This window comes from Pogona vitticeps, chromosome 2 (assembly GCF_051106095.1).
Source record: "Pogona vitticeps strain Pit_001003342236 chromosome 2, PviZW2.1, whole genome shotgun sequence".
Taxonomy (NCBI): domain Eukaryota; kingdom Metazoa; phylum Chordata; class Lepidosauria; order Squamata; family Agamidae; genus Pogona; species Pogona vitticeps.
Window position 1 is genome coordinate 246,874,810 of NC_135784.1, and position 15,009 is coordinate 246,889,818.

The window sequence follows — 15,009 nt, forward strand, 5'->3', positions numbered from 1 at the left end:
CTGCTATTTAAAATGGCTCCCCGCTGTATTTAGGATGGATTCCCCGCATTACAAGCACCAGAAAAAGGCCACCCTATGGAGGATCTTCGCTGGACGCTGAGGTATTTTGCCCATTGGAATGCATTGAGTGGTTTTCAATGCGTTTCAATTGGCTTTTTCATTTCACTTGACGAGGATTTCCCTTAACAGCAATTTGAACGGAACGGATTATCCTCGTCAAGCGAGGCACCACTGTATTCCTATGTTAGGATTTTTCCTAAGGTCAGATCAGGAAAGGGTACTGATAATAAAAGGGCTCAGGCAGGGTTAACCTGGCTCTGTGAAAACCGATGCTCTTACATGCTCCCATTACAGTTTTCCAAACCTCCCTGTTTCTCTATAGTGTATGGTACTTGGCTGATTTTAATATTCTTCAAGTAAATTTCCTGCACAGAAGGCATTTTAATGTAGAATACTCATGCATAGCAAGTGTATGAGTATTCATTAGCCGTCTGTGTACATACAGTAGAAAACTGTATTAAGCAAATTCCTAGTAATTGTACACTATTTCTAAATGGAAAACTCATTTTAGGAAAGCTCCCTTGAAGCAAAACTAAGCACAGCTTCTTCTGACATACAGTTTTCCATGCACTTTTCCTTAAGAGACACGTTTCTGTATGGAGCTTTCTCTTATTTCCAGCATGGCTTATGATAGCAAGTCTTAACAGTCTGGATGGAGTCTGGACTCTCCTTATGTAGCCACACATATGTAGCCTGTTATATTTTTAAAACGAAAAATGTGAATTATGTAGTTTGTGTCACTTAAGAGTAGACCAGTTATCTCCCATCTCCAATGGGACCCACTGTTTCTTAACATGTAAAGGTGCACAAACATAATTCTTAGGAAGAATCGTCTGGTGGGGTAAGCACACATTTATTATGTCATAAAGATGCTCATGCGCTACTTTTCTGTGCTAAAAAGCCCTTTCCTCTGAAGGTCTCACATGAAAACACAGACAGAAGACAATAAAGCTCATTTAAAATCTAGTAAAACTTTGGAATGCAATAATGCAAAGTGCAAATGTATTTAAAGGCCCAGTTGTGATGTTTTCAGAGATGTCACAGAGAAGAATATCATAGAGCTGGTTCATCAGGTTTCTATGGGGATGAAATATTTGGAAGAAAACAACTTTGTGCATAGAGATTTAGCTGCAAGAAATGTCCTGCTGGTTACCCAACATTATGCTAAAATCAGTGACTTCGGACTTTCAAAAGCACTTGGCTCTGAGGACTATTACAAGGTAACATTTTACATTACAACACATCTTTACTGATACTTTTCACTGTGCATTGTGATGTCTCAAAAGTTCTGAACCTGATAGCAACTGCCAATTTTGGGGGAGAAAAGAGAATAGTTGAATACTGTTTCTTCTAGGAAACACCTATAGCTACATGGATTAAAATATGTTGTGGTTTATTTTATCCAGTTAGTAGATGTGAGGATCTAACCTCCAGTATAAAATGCTACCAGACTGGCATAGACTGACTAGTACTATGTGACTGGAAAGTACTATTAAAAACATAACTCCTTGGACCTAAGCAAGATAGAGACCTAGAAGCATCATAGTATGCCATACTTGCTCAAGATACTCCAGTTCTGGCTTGAGTAATTCTCAGAAAATTCTGTGGTTTTGGAGGCCTGTTTTCCCCTACCTGAACCTGTGGGGAGCCATGCTGTTTCCATCATGTTACTGAATTTTCCACCAAAATTTCGCATAATAACAATCTTCACTCTTATTATCATCATCTACCTTTTCCTTGAAAACAAGGTTCATGAAACATGCATGCCTTGTCTTAAAGAACAAAAGATAGGAGTTTTTTTTCCACTGAATTACACAGCATTGGCAAAGGAGATGTGGGGCTGCATATATGATCAGGAGACTGCATGTGTCCACTAGTCATATATTGTCCACCCCTGCTATAGGAGTTTGCTTGCAATTTGATATTCTTTGCAGTGCTGTATCAGGGAAAGGAAACCTCACGCTGACTGGCCGTCATTTATCTTTATTTATTTATTTATTTATTTTATTTTATTTATATCCCGCCTATCTAGTCAATAGACCACTCTAGGCGGCTCACAACAGGGGTACAACAATGACTAAAAACGAATTTACAAAGAAGAAAACTTTCAACCATAAAATTATAAACTAAGAAAAAGAAAAAAGGAAAATCAGGATTAGCTAAGGGGGGGTGGGGGGGAAGGCCTGCCGAAACATCATTGTCTTTAATTGCTTTTTAAAAATACCCAGCGAGGGGGCCGCGCGAATGTCCGGGGGAAGGTTGTTCCAGAGGCGAGGAGCCACCGCCGAGAAGGCCCGATTTCTTGTCTTCTCCTTCCGGGCCTCGCTCGGCATTAGGCTCCTCAACCTCACCTCCTGGCTCGCGCAAGTGACACGGGTAGAACTTGGTGGTAGAAGGCGTTCCGCCAAATATTGAGGCCCTAAACCGTTTAGGGCTTTGTACGTGAGCATCAACACCTTGAAGTCGATGCGGAATCAGATGGGCAGCCAGTGCAATGCGGCCAGAGTGGGTGAGATATGTTGGAATTTTTTCACCCCACTAAGGAGTCTGGCCGCCGCGTTCTGCATCACCTGAAGTTTCCGCAGCAGCCTCAAAGGTAGCCCCACGTAGAGCGCATTACAGTAGTCTAATCATGAGATTACAAGCGCGTGCACCAAAGTGATGAGTGCCCCAACATCAAGATAGGGCCGCAGCTGGGCCACCCGCCTGAGATGGTAAAAGGCGGTTCGGACCACCGACGTCACCTGGAATTCCATAGTGAATGCCGGGTCAAGATGGATTCCCAAGCTGCGGACCCCATCCTTAGCGGGAAGGGTCACCCCCCCAAAAGAGAGGGAGTTTCCCAAGTTCTCGACTGTGGGGGCACCCACCCTTAGTACCTCCGTCTTGTCCGGGTTCAACCTCAGCCCGTTCTCCTGCATCCATTGCAGTACGGTCCCCAGGCAGCGCTGAAGGGACAGAACGGCTTCTCCTGCGGTAGGTGGAAAGGAGATGTAGAGCTGAGTATCATCGGCATACTGATGACACCGGGCTCCACACCCCCTGATGACCCCACCCAGCGGCCTCATATAGATGTTGAACAGCATTGGGGAGATGATCAACCCCTGTGGGACCCCACAATTGAGATTCCATGGGGCCGAGACGCTCTCCCCAAGCTGCACTCTCTGGGGGCGGTCCTCCAAGAAGGAACGGAGCCAAGCCAATGCGAGGCCACCAATTCCCAACTCGGAGAGCCTCCCCAGGAGGATACCGTGGTCAATGGTATCAAAGGCCGCTGAGATGTCTTTACTGCAGAAGCAGAGAATGCCTCTGTGAACCTTCTAGAAAAAGCTGATATTTAAAAGGCTAGAATATACTCTTGTGTGCTATGCCTGATCTTACTGACTAATTTTGTTACATTTTTGTAGGCAGAACATTATGGGAAATGGCCAGTCAAGTGGTATGCTCCAGAATGCATGAACTTCTTCAAATTTTCAAGCAAAAGTGATGTTTGGAGTTTTGGTGTGTTAATGTGGGAGGCTTTTTCCTATGGGCAGAAACCTTACAAGGTAGGTGTATTTGCTTTGTCTTCATTAACACCTTCCGTCCTTACTCCCAAGCACAGAACTAGTAGTAATCCAGTTAGATGAAAGGTTGCATGGAGATACTCTTAAACTGCCCATTATAGCAACTATTTTGGGCGGCGGGGGGGCAGAATCAGAGGTTGTGGTGCTCCTCCTATCATTTGAGGACCAAACCACCATCACTGTACTCTATTGTACCTATAACAGATTTATCACTGTGTTGCAGGGTATGAAAGGAGGAGAGGTTGCACAGATGATTGAAAGAGGAGAACGGATGGAAAGTCCACCAGCTTGCCCTCCTGAGATCTATGATATAATGAAATTGTGTTGGACATATAAGTGAGTACAATCATATTCATGTTTCTATGATCAAAATAATTGGTTTGAGATTTTGTTTTCTATTCTTTGTTTTTTCCATTTTTAACTAGGGATAAAATGACTGAATAACTGGATTATCAAGTTGATTTCTTTCCGCTAATTATAGCTAAGACTAACCATAATTTTTCTGAATTCAGACGTGTCAAGCTGTTGTCAATCTGGGCTTCCCCCCCCCCGTTTTATATTATGGAGTAAAATTTACAAGTGTTAAATATTTAATTGATGTTAGCTGCTTACACCTCTTTAAACAATAAATAGAATATACATCAGAAGTAAATCTTCTGATTTGTTTTTTTGCAGCTGACTAATGGAAAAGGGAGGAGCATGCAAACCTGAAGCGAATCTAGGCTAATAACAAATACAAATCATGGTTAATATGGAATCTGAACAAGCCCACTGCGGTATTGCTTACTGAATCAATACATTTCACAAATATGTGAGAAGAACCTCTGTGTTCTACATTACTGCTGTAGGGGACTTTGTATTCCTTCATCCATTTTTTTTAATCGGGGAAATTATTACTAAACTAGCGTTCCACCTGGGCAGCTGGACCACAGCTGCTCTAATAAAAACAAGGTGCATGAAAAGCGCATGTCTTATCTTAAATAGAAGCAGATAGAGGTGCCAATAACAAAGGTGATACATCAGGCAAAATCCAAAGTATCCTGCTATGCTTGCACAGACTAACACAGCTACATCTTCCAAAACTGATATACAAGTAGATCATGTTACTTGTGTGTTAAGCAGATGCCTCTTACCTAGTTGGGACTAATCTGATCCTTGACCTTTGGTCAAAGAGCCTTGGAAGCTTTTAGGCTGAGATCTGCACAGTTCTCTGAAAGAAACTGCATAAAACAAGAGCGTTCTGATGGCTGTGCTTCCAGCTCTTACCCTTGCACTACAAGGGAGGCTAATAAGAAGTAGCTTGTGGTTGCCAGACTTTGCCAGTTCTCCTGTTGCAGCTGAGCATTAGAGTCCTTTTCCAGCTGCCTGATATTTTATCATACTTTTTATCCCTTTGCTTCATGGGATGGGGAAATTGTGCTGGTATCAGCTTGTTTGTGGCTTATGTTTATTGGCTTGAGTTATACGTCGACCTTCCCCATTTCCATCAAATCCAAGGGTGGGCAAAGTCTTCTTTCTTGCAACCCAAGGACCCATGTTCCATCACCTACTAGCAAAAAGTTGTTTGCCCATCCAGGAGGAGTTCCAGAGACTGCTTAAGCCTGCTAGTGAGTTATTTCCTATTTTAAATTAAACAGAACCTTAAATGTGTATTCAAAACCCATGTCCAGTGCTTCCAAAATATGTCATTTCACTTTAAAACACTGTTCCCACCACTGTCACTGATGGAAAAGACTGTTATCATCCAATCCCTCTGGCTGGGCCACAGTCAAGTGTGTTGTTCTGCTATATTAGGAAACTCCAAAACACTGTGTGATGAACACTCGTATTAATAAAGTAATGGGAACTACCGATCAGGCCTTAAATAATAAGGGGCTAATGTGTAGTGAATACAGAAACATTTGTTGTTGTTGTTTTTCCAGTGATGATGATCGGCCATCATTTTCTGCTGTGGAGTTACGGCTGCGCAATTTCTACTATGATGTTGCACAATAAGCGTATTGGCTTACATGAATGGTTGTGAAAGAAGACACAGTGAGAGACAGATTGGAAGAATTTCTTTCTAAAACAACTTGCGGCATTACCAGTGTGGTCTCCAGCAAAACCATTGTTTGAAGAGCATTACTGCGGAATTACCTTGCTCCTTTCAAAGGCATTCCCATACTTGCAAAGTGGGCTTCTAGATACTGTTTGTACTTCAGTTATGCTTTAAACTATCGACTGGAAACTAGTATAGATGTTTATGTGAGACTGAAACTTCCTACAAGTTGTCCCAAGGCACCTTTCCTTTTTTGCAGTCAGGTGCCTATAATGCTATCAGGAATCATAGAACAGTGACGTTAGAAGGGCCCTATAAGACCATGCAGGAATACAAATCAAAGGATATCTGCCAGGTAGTTGTCTTACGTTTCTCTTGAATGCATGCAGTGTTGGAGCACTCACCACCTCTCAAGGTAATTGGTTCCAATGACCTCAGTAATTTATTAGTTGCTGCTTTTAAAAGACATTGATAATGGCACTTGCAAAATCTTTGCTAGAGTTCCTCAAAGCAAGGAAGAGTTGATTTTGATTCAGAAATGAGTCCTCTAAACCAGCTGCCCCCAACCTTTATAGCCCCGCGGACCAGCTTCCATTAGAAGGCAAATGAGTTGGTGGGCATAACATTTCAGAAGCCCCTTGCTATGCAAAGCTATCCATTCACACACACCTTCAAATAACTCTTGTATCTCCTCAGAGTTTGTTGGCTCTAGTATGGAGAGGCGATATGGAACTTAGCTGGTGAATATAGTAAAAGTTTCCAGATGTTTCATGCACCATGCAAATGTCTTTTGTAATGGTCCACGTGCTATATCTGTCACATCTAAACTGGCCCAGATAGTCTGCATTTATCCAAACAATGCAGAAGAGTTGGCAGAGTAAGCATCTCGGAATTTCCATTCCTTACTGTGTCTTAGAGCTTTTAGATTTAGGGTGCTTACATATGAGGCTTCTGTTGTACAGCTCCCCTGCCTCATTCATGTAATTTAATTTGGGTCCAAATGATGTTGTCTGCCACTTGTAATCCTCCCACATTTGCCTATTGCCACTGTTTGCTTCTTGCCATCAGTAGTACTTGGACCTGTCCCTCTGGAAGCATCCTGAGCAGCTAGGGATTCAGGCAGCAGGTTCCTGGAGTGCCTGAATTTAAGCATCGTCCCTAAGCAAAGAAAAAACCGATTTTGCACCTTACCACTGAGTCTTCCGGATTGGCTTGTACTTGCTACTCTTTTAAAGCTCTCGGAGTGTTGTTATTTTATTTATTTTGCTCTTGTCCAGCAATAATTGTAGCTCTGTGTCCTGTCGTGAAGATTTAGGAACAGAAAAAGTCTAAATTACTATGAAAATACGTACTTTTTAAACTTATCAAGTGTAAGCCTTTCTGACTTGAAATGAAAATGTTTTATTTTGCAATCTTTAAACCGTGTGTATTTCATAATAATGGAACTGAATAGGCAGTTCCCAATTATATTGTTTTGCTATTTTTGCATACTTCTCAGGAATCGTAAGGCCACAGGTGACATCACAAATATTTGCAGTTTGTAGAGGATTCAGAACCAGTATCTATATAATAAATATCATCAGAATGTATGGCATAGTTTTGAACGTGGTCTCAAAAGACAATTCATTGGCCGGAAATAATTCACATTTCTATATAAAACTGGGCTCATCTTGATTTGGTCTGCTGTCCTGTACCCAGTGAGGCCCTGCAGAGTGGTGTGGGTGTAAGAGAGATTCATCACCCTTCGTGCTCTGCTTCCCAAAGTGGTTACTTTACTCTGGTTCACGAAAGGCTTGCCCTCCTTGAGACAAGCATAACAAAGGGATGGAGGCTCCTCTGTGTCTCTCAAACTACATCTACAGGAACTCTTCAGATTAGAGCAAAACATCACAGTGATACAAGTTCTGTTCTAATGTGGTTTAAGTCTGGTTGATTCTAGCATATTTCAAAATTCTTAATATCTCATACATATAAATGATCAAAATGTATGTAAATATCCTCAAGCATATGCTCTACATTTTCCCCTTCACAAGCTAACAAGTTTCTTACACCTTCGCAGCTGGCTAAAATGTGGATTCACACCCATGTCTTCTTCACATTAACAAGCATATCTCTTCTATTCAGTTTGCCTGCACTGGGATGCTTCCATATTAGACATAACATTACATGTGTCAAGTAAAGTGTAAAAAATACAGTTGACCAATAGATGGCAGCCTTTGAATATATATTGCAACTCTCCTACTCTACTTTTTCCTTACTTTTTTCTTTTATTCCTTGCTGGGCTGCAGACTTTCACAACAAACACAAATGCTTTGTAAATATAAAGAAGGCTCAGATAAATTACTACCTCTCTATCTCTAAGATACAACAAAAAGGCATCCCTGTTTCCCAGAGTTTTTGAAGCATATCTATAACAAGATCTTAATGGGAGTATGGAGAACAATGTTACTGTTGAAAAATAACCAGCTCAGTCTGCCAGCAACTCAAAAACAGAAGCAGTGTTGTGATTAAAGAGTTGATTTACATGGAAGCAATACTGAGAGCCCATGCCGCATATTCTCTAAAATGGAACAAGGTGGCATAATTAGACCAACAAATATGCTAACATTTAAAAAGAACAGTATTGTAAAGATGATCTCCATTAATACTCTACATGGTTTAAAAGCAGGAAATGATGGCAAAATATTAAAGATATGTACAGTCTAAAAGAAACACAGCTTGTCTTTCATCCCAGATTAATCACAAATGATGACAGCAACCACTACTTGAGAGAAGTACATCTTCAAAGAGTACTTGTACTACCCAGGGGGACAATATATATGTTTTTCTAAGAATAACTTTCTCAGTTACAATTTTTCTAAAGTTTTCTTTTACTGCAGTACTTCCCAGCCTTTTTCGCCAGTCATGATCGCCTTTTATAGTGGCCAAGTAAATTGTGACCCCTTGTCATGTTTTCATAAAAAGGCATTTTAATGAGTTAAGGAAATCACATTAAATTTTTTTTCAGAATGTAATTCTAACTTAATATGAATGTGATAATATATAATTATGTCGGAGGCTGTAAATCTGCCTCTGCCAGATAAAATATGAGAAGGAAAAATGTCTATACATTTTGAGTTTACTTTTCTGGGCATGGAAATGATCCTTCTTGACTCCTCCCCGCCAAAAAGCCCCCCCCCACTGAAAAGACCCTCCCCCTGAAGCACAACTAAGCACCTCCCCCTTCCCAGTTCCCCTCCCTCACCTTTTTGCCCCTCTTACTTTCCTCCTCCATGACTCAGGAGGGGCCTGGGGGCACATCCCTGCCCAGATCCTCTCTCCCTTTGCTGTGTCACCATTTCCACACCTGGAAGAGTGGAGACTTAAGTAGAGAAAAAGGCACTGCTAGCGCAGTGGCAACTTTTCAATCTTGTTACCGTCTTGGGCGTCAGCATTCCCAGCATGCACCATGCACTCATCTCATTCAGACCTTTCTAAGTCAGGCTAACTCTTGGGTCCAAAGAACTGATGTCAGTCCTCCAAAGGTGGATGCAGAGGAGCAAGTAAGAACTGCTCTTTCTGAGGCGCTTAGGAGTGCTGTGCATTGCATAAACAGAAAATCTACCCAAATGGGCTCAGAAATAAATGAGAAATTTAGGTTACCTAAAGTTCAGATTAAAAATATCTGTTGACCAAGAGGATTGCAATAAAACATCACTGTGTATACCATGTTTAATATAAATATAAATATAATTGGGTCCCTACCACTTGGTTGATTTGCTGTAATAAAAAATAAATATTAAGCGGGGAAAACTGAAGTGCAAATGTTATAAATGTGTTAGAATGATGCATTGTGCTATAAAGCTTTACTAATGAAAAATACAGTAACATTGGAAGGAGCCAGCACAACTAGGAATATTGCTGCCAAGGAATTACAGTGAAGCATTAAACTGGAACAACTACTTAATAGAGATTCTGCCTTATCAGTCCTTGATCTTCTTGTACTCAGTATTTTGATTAAGGACTTACATGGATGATAACACAGATCATGTAATAGTGTAAAAATGCTTTTGAAAATAGGCTACAAATTCTAAGTTTTATATAGAACACAAATTTACCAGTGTCTTCACACATTTGTGTGAAGTACCAATCAAAACGATGGATGTGGAAAGTTTCCTGATCAACCCTACATGCAAGGCAAAGAAAGAAGATTTTGCATATTTAATCTGAGTGGTTCAGAACATCAGCAGTGGTCTAGCACTGGCAAAAGTAATAATTTCACTTTACTCATCCCTACGTAGAGGAGCAGGGAAGTATTTAATTGACAGTTGAAGGAGTTTGAGGTTTGCTTGAGGTCAATATGCCTTTTGGATAAGAAGATTGTCTCAAATGGAATATTCCTCCCCCAACCAACCTCAACCAACTCTATTTAGACTGTACCAGCACATTGCAAATGGGCTTGCGTAGATGTGCTCTATCTCTTGTCTGCAGTCTTATTTTGAAACTAAATCAGCAAGACTATTAGACCTATCAACTAATTTTAATGGATGAATTTCAACTATTGAGATCTCATGATGCAGACAGGGTGCTTGGATCTGGTGGGTTTATTACCACTCCGCTCGACCCTTGCCCATCTTGGCTAACTGGGAAATCTGCCAGGGGGATTTGTACATGGGGTCCAGGAAGCCATCAACACCTGCTTGAGAGAGGGAGTGGTCCCTACTGCCTTAAAAGAGGTGGTGATTCCTTTAAAAGCCTAATCTGGACCCAGGGCCAGTGGCTAACTATCGGCCGGTCGCAAATCTCCCTTATTTGGGCAAGGTGTTGGAGTGGGTGGTGGCTGGACAACTCCAGGCACTGCTGGATGAAACTGATTTTCTAGATCCATTTCAATTGGGTTTTAGGCTGGGTTTCAGCACAGAGACTGCCTTGGTTGCCCTGTACGATGTACCTTTGCCGGGAGAGAGAAAGGGGGAGTGTGACCCTATTGATACCCCTGGACCTCTCAGCGTTGTTCAATACCATTGACCATGGTGTCCTTCTGGATAGATTAGCTGGATTGGGAGTTGGGAGCACTGTTTTATGGTGGTGCCACTCCTTTCTGGCTGACCATGTCCAGAAGGTGGTGCTGGGGGACAGTTGCTCTGCCCCATGGCATTTATGTCATGGGGTTCCTCAGGGCTCGATACTGTCCCCCATGCTGTTCAATATCTACATGAAACCATTGGGAGAGGTCATCAAGAGGTTTGGGCTGAGGAGTCAGCAATATGGTGATGATACTCAGCTCTACTTCTTTTTTTCCACCAATCCAGGTGAGGCAGTCTCTAAACCGGACCTGATAATGGACTTGATGAGGATTAATAAATTAAAGCTTAATCCAGACAAAATGGAAGTGCTGTTAGTGGGTGGTTCGTCGGACAGGTTAAAGGGCCATTTCCCTGCCCTGAATAGGGTTGCGCTCCCCCTGAGGGACAGGGTCCGCAGTCTGGGGGTGCTCCTGGACCTGGTCTGGCCCTGGAGGCCCAGGTAGACTCAGTGGCCAGAGATGCCTTCCTGAAAGTGCCAAAACTGTTCCAGCTGCAGCCTTACATGGACAAACAGAGCCTCATGGCAGTCACACATGCACTGGTAACAACAGTTTCGACTACTGCAGTGTGCTTTATGTGGGGCTGCCTTTGAAGATGATCCTGCGACTGCAACTGGTTCAGAATCGAGCTGCATGACTGGTGAGTGGATCAGCCACAAAAGAACATATTCAGCCGATTCTGGCCAGGTTACACTGCCTACCAGTTGTTGCCCGGGCCCAATTCAAGATGTTTGTTTTGACATATAATGCCCTAAACAGCTTGGGCCCTGGATACCTGAAGGACTGCCTCCTTCCATACGAACCTACCCAGCAACTGAGATCTAGCCAGAAGGCCCTCCTGAAAGAGCTGTCCCTCAGTGAGGTGAGAGGGCCTTTATTCAGCTGCTGCTGCCAGTCTTTGGAATGTCCTCCCAAACAAAATCCAACCGGAGCCGATGTTACTGACATTTCGGCGGCAGGTTAAAACCTTCCTGTTCCAGAGGTTTTTAAACTGAAGATTTCTAATTGAAGGTTTTATTTTCAATTGAAGTCATGCATCTAGATTGTTTTTGTAGATTGTTTTTCTTTTTCTTTTTGCTTTTGTAGAGTATAGATGTAACCGTATTGGTTTTTAGTGTCTCTGTTTTTAACTGAACTGTTTTAATTGATATTGGAAGCCACCGGGAGATTCTTGCAGAGTGCGGGCAGCACACAAGTTGAATGAATGAATGAATGAATGAATGAATGAATGAATGAATGATTAATTAATTAATTAATTAATTAATTAATTTACTTGTACGTTACTATATCTGCAACTTCCGTGGCAGGAATGGGGCATTTGTACATTACAAGAATGGAAGTATGCAGCTAAGAAACATAAATGGGAGGATTTTGACAATAACCTTTTGGCTTAGGTAGTGCCAGGCCCACAGTTAGGCAAAGTAAGGTGATTGCTCCATATACCATTACATAAAATTAATTTGTCCAAATTAATTAATTTATTATGGTATTTCTATTGCAAGAGAGGATGGGACTTTCTGTCTCAGTTACTAAAATAATTTTGCTAGCCTTGGTTATTATGCACCATTACTTGGGAGAGCCATTTACTACTCTGCTTTGTCCATCAAAATGCCTTGTGCTAGCTCTGGTTAGCAGTTCACCTTAGCAGTGCATATGTGAAATAGTTAAAAAGGTCTTGACCACTGTTGCAGCTTGGACAAATGCTATGCCAAAATGAAATGTTCCTTTTCTGTGGAAAAAGAAACACTCTTGTATCACATTCTGCTTTTTAAAAAAACACAATCCAGGTTTAATTAATATGTCTCCATGACATAAACAGAAACATGGAATAGTTTGCCAGCGAAGCATGGTTTCTGGTTGGAAAGCGACGTAAAATACTGTTGCATAAGTGGGTCATTTATTTTAGCACACATATGAATTTCTGATTTATCTTAATCAATTCTGCTTATCTAAACGCTGATGCTGCAAGTTGCCTCTTTGGGTAACCAACAGAGGTGGGGGAGCAGCAGCAATAAGGGCCATGGGGAGAGGGAAGGAAGGAGGGACAAACAGGCACTGGGAGCCTGTGAGGAAGGGGAGGACACGGCCAGCCCAGTGCAGGATTGGAGGGGTGAGGAGCTGTCTTTGGTCAAAAAATGGATCAGAGGTACAGATTTACGTGCTTTTAAAGTAGGATCGTCCCCAAAACAATCTCAGTCACAGGAACCATCTCTGGCCACAAATTGGACAGTGGCTTGGGTACGATCCCATGTTAAAATCATGTTTTAACATGGGATCATACCCAAACCACTGTCCAATCTTGAGGATCCATGCTTGGATCAATGTTTTTGCACCACTGCGAAGCTAGGCATTTAAGTGGTGCATTCTATGAATACAAATAGGACTTAAGATTTGAGTGTGTTTGAGGGCAGATCCCATGTTGAAACCCTGGGGGTTGAGGATGATCCATGGCTGGATCAGTGTTTTGTGTTGTTGTTGTTGTTGTTGTTGTTGTTGTTGTTGTTGTTGTTGTTGTTGTTGTTGTTGTTGTTGTTGTTGTTGTTGTTTTTGCACCACTGTAAAACCAGGCATTCTTCATTTCGGTGGGTAACCTTTCTTAAAGGGACAGAAGCAGCCAAGCTTTCTAAAGGAATCAGGAGCATTGCCTCCTCCCTCCCCTCCCTTCCTCACAGCAGCTGGGGCAAGCAGCCAGCATGAGGGCAGAGTGGACAAGCCTCAAATGAAATGATTTTAAGAGCTAGTGTAGCCCACTCAACTGAAATATAATACAGCTTTAAATGTATTAAAAGTTTTCCCAAGAAGACACATACTAAAAATGCAGTGTCCTAACCACTTTCTCAAGGAGATGCAGACAGCGATTCATATGCCACGTGACTGTCACATGACTTTAAATTGCAAGAAAAAGACCCTCTTATGTATATCATGGGGTTAATCAGTAATGTAGATAAGCCCTGAGTTTGTCATCCTTGTTACAGGTTATTATTCTGAAGGGTAGGGTTAGGTAATTCTGTGGGGCACAAAATGGGGCAAAATGTTCAACCCGCCGGAAGTGAAAGTGTTCACACTTCTACCTTCTCCTTGGTGTTGTTTTTCTTGCATTCTGGCCAGTCGTAAGACTTCCCATGAAGGCACAGAGGGTTTCATAGTCCTGCTGTCACTGTAGTTGGCTTTGTGATGATGTCACATAGGTGTTTCAGGACAAAATCAGATCAGAATGAGGGAAGCAGTCAAAAGCTGTCAATCTGATGTCTTCCAAGAGAAAACCAAGTGAAAAACAAGTGTCAGTGGTTGCAATGAAAAAAATTGAGTAGTTGCTTGGTTGCATGAATTTTTTTGCATCCTAAACCATACTTATTGCCCTGACCACATGCCAGACAAAATCCAGGTGTTAGCCTTCAACAGAAGAGAGGTATGCTGCTGGCCCACACTCACAGTCTCAGCCCTGATTCTTTCTCACTTATGTGGGACATATTGGTAGAAGGGAGCCTATTGTGTATATATTATGTGGAATCCACAACTAAAGCAAGTTCCCACATACACACATGCCTGCCCCCAACATGATTGATTCAAGAATAACACATGGCCCCTGAGGTAGTATATATGACGCTGAGAGAGGCCCAGAAGGAAAAGACACGAAACCGGGCCTTCTTGGCAGTGGCTCCTCGCTTCTGGAACAACCTCCCTTCAGAGATTCGTGTGACCTCTACGCTGGGAATCTTTAAAACCCAATTAAAAACGTAGTTGTACATCCAGGCCTTCCCTCCAGTCAATACCTGATTTCTTTTCTATTCCTTCTTATTTTATTCTCACTCTATTTTATTGTAACTGTATCAAATGATTATGTAATGTTCTTGTGTTTTATTGTTTTATCCTATACTGGAAGCTGCCTAAAGTGGTCGAGTAGACCAGATAGGCGCGGTATAAATCAAATTAAATCAAATCAAAACAAAACAAAATAAATAAATAAATGAATGAATGAATGAATGAATGAATGAATAAATAAATAAATAAATAAATAAATAAATAAATAAATAAATAAATAAATAAATAAATAAATAAATAAATAAATATTCCTTATTGTTAACCCATTTCCACCACCAGAAAAGAATTTCTTTTTTCAAAACAGCCTGCCTCAGTACTTGGACATTCGAATTCAGCCCTTGTCTGCCTTTCAATGACCAATAAAGCACAGGCAAGTACAAGATATGAAAATCATGCAGAGACAGAGATATTGCAGTGTTTACAAGAATCTTTCTGAGTATTTGTTGAATGTATCATCT

General features: G+C 41.5%; 1 protein-coding gene across 4 annotated transcripts in view; it reads left to right on the top strand.

The window, feature by feature from the left end:
* Nucleotides 1–7,268, top strand: part of SYK (spleen associated tyrosine kinase) — a 58,222-nt gene extending 50,954 nt beyond the window's left edge. For all 4 annotated transcript variants that reach the window (XM_020797541.3, XM_020797542.3, XM_020797543.3 and 1 more), the window contains 4 exons: nucleotides 1,094–1,280; nucleotides 3,468–3,608; nucleotides 3,850–3,962; nucleotides 5,549–7,268. In XM_020797541.3, coding sequence (XP_020653200.1) covers nucleotides 1,094–1,280; nucleotides 3,468–3,608; nucleotides 3,850–3,962; nucleotides 5,549–5,621 — 514 coding nt within the window. In that variant the 3' untranslated portion in view covers nucleotides 5,622–7,268. The remainder of the gene's footprint in view (nucleotides 1–1,093; nucleotides 1,281–3,467; nucleotides 3,609–3,849; nucleotides 3,963–5,548) is intronic.
* Nucleotides 7,269–15,009: the final 7,741 nt, after the last annotated feature.